Here is a 12,584-nt window from a genome sequence, read left to right as displayed (position 1 = left end):
TTTTTGTAAACTTTAGGAAAATTTCCATCAGTTTTAGCATCAGAACCATCATGTGTCTCACAGTTTATGAGAAATATTCTTAAATTGTTAGTGTCACCTACCAAAATTGTCACAACCAACAGAAGCAGCTCATTCGCATCAGAATTAGATTTAGCTAGAAGAAGAATCATGATTGTCTCCATGTAAACCTCTTCTATGTGCAATAGTTGCAACGTTCTTTCATCTCACAAACTAAATAAGTTAATAATCTCTCAGTTCAGTTGCTTCAGGAAGTCTCTTTAACCATCAATACTCTCCCAAGTAATTTTTGGAACAATTTCAGTATCCTATTGTCGAGGCAAAAGCTTAGGAATTTGTGAGCACAAACCCAAAACTTTCTCAAGGCTGCTCTTAATTAGATAAATTTGTGATTTTCTTTCCAATTACTTAGTTTCAGAATTCCAAGCTTATTTTTACACAGTAGAATAAGGTTCTTGCCTCAGAGTATCATTTTATTTGCAGCAGCAACCCAATGCTGACAGAAAATGTATTAATGGTTGTTATCTATCATTTCTGTATTTCTACATTTCATTATTTTCCATGGTAATTAACAAATTATTACCTCCAAAAGACACTGTTCCTTTAGAATCTTTCTGAAGTTGCTGCCTTAGGGCTTGCTGCTGTTCATCCGTGGGCTGAATCCCAAGATAATTCAATGCCTGGAAAGAGAAAACTTATTTTGGAGAAAAAAAAAGGACTAGGGATAATGACTGCAGGGACATGGGGGAGTAATTAAAGAGCTATACTTCAAAGAGCCTTTGTATCATAGTACACTCTCACTGACAACACTTTTATTCCAGAGACACTCTGTGACTTTTCTTTCTAATTGAGAGATATTCAGATATTATTTAACCTTGAATACAGATGAGTGTAATAAGCAAACCCCTTTGTCCTTAATAACTGCCTTAAAAATCCTGAGGGATGTTCAGATTCCCAGAAGAGTTAATCAGTAATTAGATTAACAAAAACAGTAATTTGCCCAATATATAAAATGAAATATTGGCCTGCAACCTGAAAGAACTATCCAAACAGAAAATTTTGTGTGTAATTTATACTTTAAAGTTTGTCCACCTAAAAATATTCTCCAGATGTTTTACATGCATCATGAAGGGTGAGAAAGGAAAACTCAAAAGATTTTAAGTATTTACCCTCTCCAGCTTTTCTGCTTTGAGACGAATAGTAGAGTTCCTTCCTTGTAGCTCATAATCGTCATTCTGGCTGGGGGCGATAACTAAGAAGAAAAAAATTTAAAATTAAGTGTAACTACTGCTTTGAAAAATTTGTTCTGAAGCTCTGCTCATCAAACAGATGCCAACTAAATACCACAAATAAATGTTAATATTTAGATTGACTTTTTTTTTTTAAGGACATAATTATAATAAACAAAAATCACTTAAACCATTTTTTCACATCAAAAAGTGAAAAGTAGCAAATTAGCAGAAAGAAACCAGGAATAACTTTGAATGATCCATCAAGCATATGGCTTAGACTTGTGATATTTTCTCTTCTCTCAGAGATACACAGTTACTCTGGAAACAGAAGGGGAAACACACTTGTGAATTCCGAGAAAGACCTTCAAGACACACCCTCAGCATAATCACCAGTTCCCAAAACCATATCTAGTGATCTAGAAAACACTGTGGAAAGAGAAGGAATGACCTGTTGCCAACTAAGGGCTGTGTGGAGGTAGCTTAGACTGAATTCCAGCAGGCTCCTCAGTAATTTTTCCTGGGGAGGAACTGTCTTCCAAGAACTACCATCCATTAAGCCATCATCCATCCTCCCCTCCCCTCCAGTCCTTATAGTCAGAAATACAAGTTTGCATAATTTTAGCTAGTTGCACTAATAACTTATGGTGCATCTATTTTATTTCCAACATACAGAAATAATTAAGCTGAGGAAAGGAAAAGAAGCTAGCAGTACTAAGCAATCCATATGCAAGATTTCAGAATAATTGCTTTTTTTGGTTGGGTGCGCTTAGTTTTAATGGAACTCGAGAAATGCAGTGACAGCTTTGTCATGTTTCAGACACACCTGTGGATACAACACAAGAAGCAGCAACCTTTGGAAGCCTTTGATCATAGACAGTAGGCAAAAGGAGCAGCTAACTATCAATTTCTTTGGATTTTAGATGTATGTAAATAGAACAAATCCATTGACTTGTTTTTTTTGCAGAAGGAAATAGAATACTTGTTTGCATTCATTATTTATAAATGTAATTTAGATCTTAATTCATTATTTCATTAATGGGCTAGAGAGGTACTGAAACCAAAACCAGCATTTGAAAACTAAGGGATCTTGCAGTTTTGAGATTCTCTCTAAAGGAACAGAAGGAATTACACAGAATTCTTTTTTTCTTCTTTTTTTTTTAAGTTTCACAGCATATCTGTTTCCAAGCGCAAAGTAATTTACATTCTCTTTATATGCCAAAAGCATAAACCAAAACATCTTGAAAATCTCTGACACTAACACCTCTCACATGCTATATTAAATTCTGAAGACAGTGGGCTAGAACCTCAGCTGAATTGGCACACTTCTTTTCAACTCAGAATGAAAAAGCCTTGTGTATGAGTTTTGGAAGAATTTATCAAAATTATGCTCATTCTTCTTACAGCATTAAAAAAAATAGTCTAAGAGCTACTTTACTTTTGCAAGGTCATCTTTGAAAGGTTATCCTTGAAAAAGGGCAGCATGAGAGAAGTGGCAGCTTTGACAAAGGATGTGCTATTAAGTATGACTAAAAAGAAAAATGACAAGAAACAGTACAAACCGAAGCTGCAAGTATTTCTACTTTCCATTCTACTAGCTACATTATTCAGATATGTTAAGAAACTGTGGCCTTCTTGGTCTCTTTAAGCATCAATGAAGCTCCTGTGTATCACATTTTATTAACCAAGAGTCTTATATTCTGAATATATTAAAAAATAGCCTTTTGTCTTGTTCCCCTGATTTAGTTGTGGTGTTTTTCATGATTAATATGAAAAAACTGTGTGATCATTAAACTCCAGCTGTATTCAATACTACAACCTTTCCAGTTTCAAAAGTTCACATTCAGTCAGCTCACCCTTCAAGCAAGGAAGACAACTGGTCAGATTTGCAATAAGTAGACTGTTTCATTTAAAATTAGGATATCTAATATGGGCCATTATAAACACAGGTACAATTTAAATAACATCAGTGGAGTGACATCTAGAATGAATCAGATCCTGTATGTTTGTCTTCCCTCTTCTCAGTATATTAGAGATCAAGTTGAGAAGCACAGGTTATGCTTACTTACTACCGCCTGAAGGAAAAGAATATAGTTCAGGTCTTCATACAGAAATACAGAACAGAATCAGTTATATTACTGTGTCAACGGAGACTCTCATTATTATGTCAGACTACTGCATTTTCACTGTAAATATAATGCATATTTGCTTCCCAAATGAATTACAATTGTTCAGATTTGGTTCTGACCAAATTCCACAACCTCCATTTTTCCTCAGTGTTGTTTTCAAAACATATATTTAGAGATATGATCAAAGTGACTATTATCTTTGTTTGAACGTCATGACTCTCAAATATAAATATACACGTATATATTCTATTTGTTATTAATTGAAAAACTGACTGTTAGAGGTCTGCATGTTATTTCTATGCTTCCAGTAGGCTGCCCTGATTAAAAAAAATAATAAAAAAATGCAAGCAGTATACATCCACAGAATTTCATCAAATCAAGAAAGCACAGTTTCTATGGCAACCTAACCTTGATCTATATGTGAGTCTTCATTATCTGGTTTCTACTGAGTCTATTATCATTACTGCTGTATAGCAAATGTTGTGATCACTCATTTTTGTTTGGTTTCAGCTGTTTATTAAAGATAATGTAAGTAAGATAATGTATATTTGACAGAAGCTACTAAACAATCCATTGATCTCAGTCCTTCATTTAGTACTACAAAATAGTGCAATATTCCTTTTTTTAAAGACTATTGAGTCTCACTATGTACTATTTTCTGTATGACAGTTATTGAAGAAAAAACAGGGTGGCAGGGAATTAAATCACCATTTACCAGTGGCAGACACATCAGTAGGACTGCTGTCTAGAGAAGTAATTGGAGATTGCTCTCCCATCTTGACTCCAGTTTCCATCTATGAAAGAAAATCAAAAGTCATGAAATACTATTTCTAAAGCAGATCACAAGCCAAACTAGAAATACACATTAATGTAAAAGAGTGGGAGAGGAAGGAAAACCAGAGGAGAAACAGGGCTGGAGAGATCAAAACAACCCTAGGAGAAATTGGAAGGCATGGCAGGGGGGGCCACAGTGGTGAGAAGGAATGCCATTCAAAAAACTTAGATCAGGGCCTTCTCAAAACCTTAGTTAGGTTTTGGATATCTTCACATATTAAGATAGCACAGTCTCTCTAGGCAACCTGTTTCAATGTTTGTATCTCTAACAGGAAAGAAAAATGGGCAAGAATTTTTAGTACAAATGTAAGAACAACTGAGAATCACCTGTTTTGACTTTGTGTTTGACATGGAGCATTTTAGTCCTCCTTGTTCAAAGACAATATTTAGTTTTAAAAATGTGATAAATTGAAAATGTTTTTTTAAAATTGCAATAGAGTAGTTTTAAAATCTTCTTTCTTGTGGTCAACATTACTTCCTCACACTAATGGTGCGCTGTATGAATTAAACCAACAATTGTTGCTTAGCCGAAAGAAAGGGGAAGAAACCCACATTCTTCTAGGACTCTGATTTTTAATCAAAATCTCATCATCATGGAGGAAGTGTAACTTGTGAGATTGTACTGTACTCACACATAAGTGGTAATCAGAGAGTAATTTATCTCTGAAATATATAACTATGTATCTAATTCTGAAACTTTAGTCCCTAGAAAAACAGTAAGGAGAACTCTGTATCTAAGAACCCGGTTAACGCTTACTTTATTTGATTTGTTTTCTTAACACAAGTCAACTAATACTCTCATCCCTCTCATCATTGTGGTTTACTCTACCATTATACAACATGTTTTCTGGAAAAGTCTTGATATTCCAAAGAATTAATATTGTGCAGGAAAAACAGCCCATCATTTTCTTACTAGAAGGGAAACTGAATTAAAATAACCCTATACTGAAATTTCAATAAAATTAGGAAAAATAACCATTTGCTCTCTTTATACTGAGAGGAGTAATAAGTATACTCACAGCATTTGGAGTGAATGTTGAAACAAGCTTCCCATTAGGAGATGCAAGAGGACTAAGTACTGCAGCCTGTTGCTCTCCATATGCTACAGAAGATGCTAAGAGGCTAGAAGGACGTTGCAGATTCTCTGAATAACTGGGAACATTTTTTTGTCTAATAAAAGCTATCTCCCAAAAGCTTTCAAACCTAAAATTAAAATTAAAAAAGTTTCAACATATTGTATACTATACTTTTCAGAGGATTATAAGTTACTCTTGCAAAAATTACATTTTCCCCAACAACACTGTGTGTGATTTTATTTAATTATTTTTTCTAAAAGGATGTTCTATTCCCCATCATTAAAAAAGGCAAATAATGTGGTTTTGGGTTTTGTTTTTAATTTGAAAGGAATTAAAGAATCATAATTTTACAGGTCTAAAAGGTGCATTTGAGTCTTTTTCTATGAAATAATATTGCAACTGAATATTTAAAAAAACCTAATAACACTTGTATTTCCTCTAAGTACACATGACAAGACATTTTGCATTAATCTGTTCATAAATATCATATAATAAACCATTTTGGAGGATTAGGTGTTTGACAGTAACAGATACCTCATCTTTGTTCTGTTGATTATACTTTTTGCCTCTTCATAGGAGACACCAATCATTGACTCTTTGTTTATGGACACAAGTTGATCTCCAGGCTTCAATCGTCCATCCTAACATAATAAACAAAAAAACAAACCCACAAATTTTATATTAATCGCTAACACTACAGAAAGAAGTGTAGAATCACAACACTAACATATTCCTCTGGATCTGTTAAGACAAGAAATATCAAGAATGGCTATATATTCTGCCTGACAATCTTCAGAAATAAACAGCAGATCATATGATCATTTAATCACCATGATAGCAGTCATTATAAAAGCTTCATCGGACAGAATGGATCTCAGATATTGTGTAGAAGAAGAAATTTGGACCCAGATGCATTACTTCTGTTAAAAAACCCCAAACAAACAAACCACAGATAGTAAATTTTCCATCAAGGAGTACCAATCCATCTGACTACAGGAAGCTTCCTGTATTCCTAATACAACTGTGAGCTGGATTAATTTGTATTTCAAAACCAAACATTCTTGGCTTCACATGGGACTCTTCAGGCACTTGCTAGCCATATTAATCTTAATGAGAAAACCAGATTAATCTATTAGGAATTCACCAGTCAAAACCACAATAGAAATAACATTGTCAAGTTTGTCCTTCTGTTGAATTCATTGCAAACTTTCTACCAACACAGAAACATATCACATTTCTCGAAGACTGTAAGACAAGACTTTAAATGTGCTAGATTAGATTTCTCACTAAGATAAAGCTTTCTTTACTCACATTTTAAAAAAGGCCTCAACAATTTAACTGAAAATTCACATATTTCACCTATGGTTACAAAGTTAGTTATGACATTTGTCTAATGTAATACACATCAAATTACACATAATGTCTGTGTTCTTCAGCTCTTAAGAAATTAATCATAGTATCAATCGGACCATGTGAAAAAAACTGTGTACAGAAAAAGATATATAGGAAACAATTAAAATACCTTTTCAAGACCAGTATAATTTTAAATTTTTAATACCGGCATACCATAATTTTAGCTGTATTATTTCAAACCTATGATAGCACTTACCACCTTTTTTTGTCACTTAGTGTTTCGGTTTTGATTAAAGAAAAAAGTTGTATATCTTTTATTTCGCTTGCATCCAGCCTATTAAAAGATACCCTTTTCAATGCTGCCCTCATGTGGCAGAGATTTAAAATATGCTTGCTATTTAGGTTTCTCAAACAGGATAACCAAGATTGGGAAATTACCTCTACTATTGCTAATATTAGAACCTACTACAAATTAATGTCTCGGTCTCAGTCTATCTATTATGTGTGTTAGGCTTTAAATTATATGTTTACAATGAGAAAAATGTTTTAGAAGCCACAACAAAATAGGAGAAAACAAAAGAAGAATGATTACCATTTACCTACTACAAGAAGTCTTGGAGAAACTTTGCGTTTTTTTCCCCCACCTTGGCATTTTAGGATTAACTTTAATCTACAAAAATTCAGTCACAAATAGCTATAGATTGTTTTGGGGCAAAACTCATTGCTCGTGAAATTAACCCATACCCTCTTGCTTGGCAAGAGGCAGAAACTGGTTATCTACACATCAAAATAACCATAATAACTCAAGATGCAGAAGATGACACTTGGATAAACAGTTTTGTGTACTTGAACCAGACAGTTCTGGTTTTTTTTGTTTTTTTTTTAAACTGGCAAGCCCTCCTGATTTACATATTGCATTTGTCATAAATGAAAACAGTAATCAGTACCGATTCACACATTCTATTAGTCTGCATTATGAGAATATTTTTTTTCTAATTTGCCTACACAATGCTTTCCAACTGCAGGGACCCATCTAAATTAAGTCTAAGAGAAGAATGATTTTTTGAATGTCCAAGGAGAAAAAAAAAAAAAAAAAAAAAAAAGAGATGCAACCTGTAGCTTGGTCCCATCCTTGCTGATATACCTTGCATTATGCAACCTCATAAAGAAGATGATTTCTTACTTTCTCATAGGTAAATTGGGGAATAAGATCCTCATTTACCTCAAATGAACTCATGAATAATTTTCATTACCATGTAACCATGCTATGGTGCAATGAGATAATTATGTTTAAAGAGAAAGCAAGGAGAAACACAAACAAATTTTGTATTTAAAATATAACTGTATATATAAAATACTGAAGTAGGTACTAAATGAAGGCAAAAATACAGGTGACTGAAGGAGGAGGGAGGGAGGGAGGGAGGGAAGAAAGATCTTTACCTTATGACAATCACCACCAGGGATAATTTCTTGAATATATACCAAAGGCCCTTCATTTCTGTTAATTCCTCCCATGATATTCAAACCTAGGCTTGTTCCTTTGCAAACAGAAATTATCTGAAATGCGCTATCCCTACAAAGAGAAAGAAAAGTACAATTACTTCACAGAACTAGATACTCAGTAAAGACTCAAGTGATATAGTATCTTTATCTTATTGATTGCACAAATATGTATTACAGCAACAAACAGAAATAGGAGACATTTAATCGCCATGGTCAACCATTACACTGCCTACTTACTACAAAATCAGCAACTTCAGGAGTTACTTCTGGCAATTACAAAAAGAATCAACACATTCTTTCACAAGGCTCCTCTCTACTATATATATATCCAGGGCTTATGGGAGTACCTAGGTACTCATGAACCAGAAGCATTAATTCATTAGGAGACACTAAGATCAAAAGTCAACCTGATTATTCTACTTCAACCATATAAGCAATAAATAAATGAGAAAAATAACTTACTAAAACCAAAATTTTGCAACAGCAATAGTATTATAAGTTACAGGATTAAAAAAAAAAAAAAAAAATTGGACACTTAGCACTCAATGCAAAATTTTCCTGATGCGCCAAATACAGCATTTTCAACAGCTCACACAAGAGAGTTACAGTCAGTTTTGGAAAGTACTTTGCAAGCTTTGGAGATGGTGTTGGGACAGAATTATTTCTGCTGATATTATCCTTCGGATGCAACTGAGGACTCTGTGACCTTGAGGATGACCCAGAAGAAGGGCTGTCTGTAGACTTTGCTTAAGAAAAGAAATAATGAAGAAAAGAAATAAAACACACATTTAGGAAAAAGCACAAAATTTCAACTCACGTAAGTAAGTTCAGTATGACTATTTTCATGTAAGAAAACAGAGAAACTATAAGCAATCAGACAACCAAAAGAAAGCTCAAGTCTACACAGCTAAGAATTGCGAGCCACCGAGGGTTCCAGGAATAATTCTTTAAAACATAACAAGTGATGGTTTTTTTCAAACTGGGTGCAAAAAAACCCCCTCAACTGACTTTCATAAAATCACTCATGCTATATAAAGGCACCCTAATTAGGCAACAATTCCACAAGGATTAGAATTTATGGTATTCTAGCTCAAATTTTTATTAGTACTTTGAAATCTTATGGTATATTTAATCTACAAATACCAAATACTTTTCACATTTTTCATTAATTAAAATTGCTGAAAGTAGGTGGTATTATATTTCTTTTAAGAACTGGGGAAACTGACACACAAACCACTCAAGTTACATGTTTAGACTACAAACTAAATGTTAAAGTCTAAGTAAACGTGTGTTTTGCCTGACTTTCAGTCTTCCTTCAATACACCCTCCCCCCAAATGAAAAGACTTTTAAGTTAAAGCTTCTACTCCACCAAAGTATGACTACTGTCCTGCAGGATTATGTCAGGCTGGGAAGCAATCTCTTACCAGCTAACAGCTGTGTTGGAGAACTTCTTGCAGAGTTGGTGTCACTGTGAGAGCCATACTTATCCATCAGGTCGTGAAATTCTTTCCTGTGGCAAAAAAAAGATCGTCTCTGTCAGGGTTTGGCATTAATTTAAATGTACCCTTTGAAACATGCTACTGTTTCTACTGAACAGTTACCCTTCCTCAGAGAGGGAAGCTCAACCTGAACTGAAAGAGGAAAGCCTTGTCAAACATTTGAGAGAGGCAAGAAAAAGATAATGTAATACAGAAGGATAAGAATGGAATAGCAATAGACTATGAATGAAACGGACTACTGGTTGAAAAGCTTAATTATTACCTCTCTTTACCCTGGATTTCAAAACTTTAAAAACTTGGAATTCAAGTCAACTACAGATAAGACAGTGGTATTACTTAGGTCCAGAACAAGTTGTTTATATTAGAAGGAATCAGAAAATATATCTATAGCATACTCGTATTTTTAAAGAATGCTGTTAGTTCAACTATACTGAACAAGAACCCAGAAGAGGTTGGCAAAGAAAGATGTGGCACCTCAAAAAAGAGGATAGAAGAAATATTTATTAATTATCCAAGAATGACTAAAACCAATGCAAATTCTTAATTTCTATTTAGCTTTCTCAGAAATTTACAGTCTATTTAATCTGAGGTAGATACCATTATATATTAAATATTGTATGTGCTTGGGCTTTGCTTATCTTTTTCATTATGAAATCTTTTTTTTAAAAGCCCCAACAGATGAAATAAAGGGCAATTCTTGGTCAGGTACATTGTCGGAAAAAAAAAAAATTGAAATATAAAAGCAGAAGTTCTTTGCAGAAACCAATCATATTGTAACAAGCTGGCAAAAAAGCAGCAAATATGTACCTCCTGTATTACATGCATTAAAGAGAAAACAAAAACTCTTGATTAATCTAATACTGAATGCAGCCTAATTTAAAAAAAAAGTTTATAATCTTAATTATGCTTATGCCTCAGTGATAACAGTTCAAAAAAAACATATAAATAATCTAGAATGATGTAAGCCAGAAACATCAGTAAATTCATATTACAGAATTAGAGAGAGAGAACATAAATTAACTGATTGCAGGGAATGTAACTGCCAAGTAATTCCAGTGACTGCAGAGGGTTATTGAAACCTGCTGGATGCATTTTTTTTTTAAATGAAAAAATTTATTGAACTAATGCCAGACCCAGGCAACATAAACACAGCTGAGTAGAAATCAAATAATCTTTTACCACAGGAATTTACAGTCACAAGAAATTAATTCACAGGTGTCTAAGTGAGGGACTGTATGTAGTGGCAAATTCTGCACAGGCCATTGGGCATACCACCAGAACAGTAAAAGGACTGATGGATTTTAATTATTCAAGGCGTTTAGAGGAAGTAGGTCAGTATGCTTTAGATAAAAGCAGATTAAGAGTGGACCTCGCATATATCTAGGCAGTCTGAAAAAATGAGAGATCAGAGGCTAGAGAGTGATTTAAATGTCTGTCAAATACAAAAAAAATAAAGGAGCAGAAAGAGGAAGCTTAAATCGGACAAAAGGCTAAAGGAATTTAGAGAAAATTCCTTTATGGGGAGATTACTCTGTAAGCGGAGCACCCCAGGAAAGGCAAGTGTAACAGCAGATTCTCTTGCAATGATTATCAAATATAGTTACGTAACAGCCATTTCCTCCAGAGATTTAAGTCAAAAGGGGATACAGACCTGGATCCTAGCATTTCTGATTATACTCTGCCAATATTGGTTTATATGCTTAACATTAAACAGCAAGGTTAAAGCAATATTTAACATAAATGTCCTTATAATGGACATATTTTGGACTACCTGCTGCAGTGAACAGTTTAACCTACTTATCCAAACTAATTCAAAGCTCATTAAAGATTGAAAAGTAAACTTCTGAGGGGAAACAATAACTAAATCTGCCTTTGTTTCAGAAGGCAAGACCAGCTTTAATCATACAGTTTTGTGGTACTGTAGGTCTAACAGATTCGTCATTTTTTATTATTTTAAAATGTGCAAAGTATTAAAAAAAACTATCACAGCAAATAATTTTTAATAGTATTAGCTGGTAACATAACATTTCAATCCTCTTCATTAAACTGAAATTGGCCTGAGCTTCCTACTTTAATTGATGCAAATGGTCTCGGAATGAATTGGTACTGAATACTACACAGAAAAATGTGACGTGGTACAATTTTGTGATTAAAACTAATCTGAAAGAAAAATACATGCAAGCCTGCCCACCCAACCTTAGATATAGTGCTGGCTTTTTATTAGTTTTGAGGCTAAACCAATGTTTTCTTTTTCTCTTACTTTGCTTCTTCATCTCTAGCAACTAGCAGAGACATGTGATTAGATGCTGATGCTGTTCGCAAGATGTCAACAGCCCTAGAACGGGGGAAAAACAACCAAATCAGTATACCAAGGTACTGTCAAGAAGTACATGGTAAGTAACGGTAAGAGTGCTGGAAAATGGACAAATTCTTAACGTAGTTAATAATTTTGACTGCCAGATACAGAGAAAAAAGCTTGCCAGCAGCTAACCCAAATTAAGCATTGGCAAACTGAGAGAGACTGATCAGTCTGTGAGTCTGTAGCTGATGACAGGAATAAACTGGGATCGCCCTCTCTTTCCCTTCCCTTTTGTCCCCATCTCTCCTTGGTCCATCTTACTGCCTTCCTGGACCTCCTTCAGGATTAACAGCCTACACCAGAATAAAACTACTGCTCAGGTATGCTTCATTGCTCAGGCTTTCCCTCAGCAATATATACCGTAATTTTTCTTTGAATTTTAAATCCATGTCTCCAACACGAAGCTGCATTGATCTCTGGTGATCCAGCTACAGAAACCATCCAACATATTCTAGAGATTTTTCTCCTTCATTGTCCCATTACAATGATACTTGTTAGCTGCATCATTTACATTCACCAGTATTGAACCAACATAGTTATAAAAATATTTTAACAGCTTAATATGTTTTAATGCTATTTTCAC

The 12,584-nt window shown here is 34.2% G+C and overlaps 1 protein-coding gene across 10 annotated transcripts in view; it reads right to left on the bottom strand.

Moving 5' to 3' along the window:
• The window catches only part of STXBP4 (syntaxin binding protein 4), a 76,920-nt gene that overhangs the window by 52,420 nt on the left and 11,916 nt on the right, over positions 1-12,584 (bottom strand). For all 10 annotated transcript variants that reach the window (XM_049811777.1, XM_049811771.1, XM_049811774.1 and 7 more), the window contains 9 exons: positions 11,903-11,977; positions 9,568-9,653; positions 8,768-8,888; positions 8,080-8,212; positions 5,821-5,927; positions 5,230-5,413; positions 4,092-4,170; positions 1,188-1,270; positions 602-698 (listed from right to left, as the gene is read on the bottom strand). In XM_049811777.1, coding sequence (XP_049667734.1) covers positions 602-698; positions 1,188-1,270; positions 4,092-4,170; positions 5,230-5,413; positions 5,821-5,927; positions 8,080-8,212; positions 8,768-8,888; positions 9,568-9,653; positions 11,903-11,977 — 965 coding nt within the window. The remainder of the gene's footprint in view (positions 1-601; positions 699-1,187; positions 1,271-4,091; positions 4,171-5,229; positions 5,414-5,820; positions 5,928-8,079; positions 8,213-8,767; positions 8,889-9,567; positions 9,654-11,902; positions 11,978-12,584) is intronic.

The sequence above is a fragment of the Accipiter gentilis genome, chromosome 10 (genome assembly GCF_929443795.1).
Source record: "Accipiter gentilis chromosome 10, bAccGen1.1, whole genome shotgun sequence".
NCBI classification, from domain to species: domain Eukaryota; kingdom Metazoa; phylum Chordata; class Aves; order Accipitriformes; family Accipitridae; genus Astur; species Astur gentilis.
This window is presented reverse-complemented; position numbering and strand designations above follow the sequence as displayed.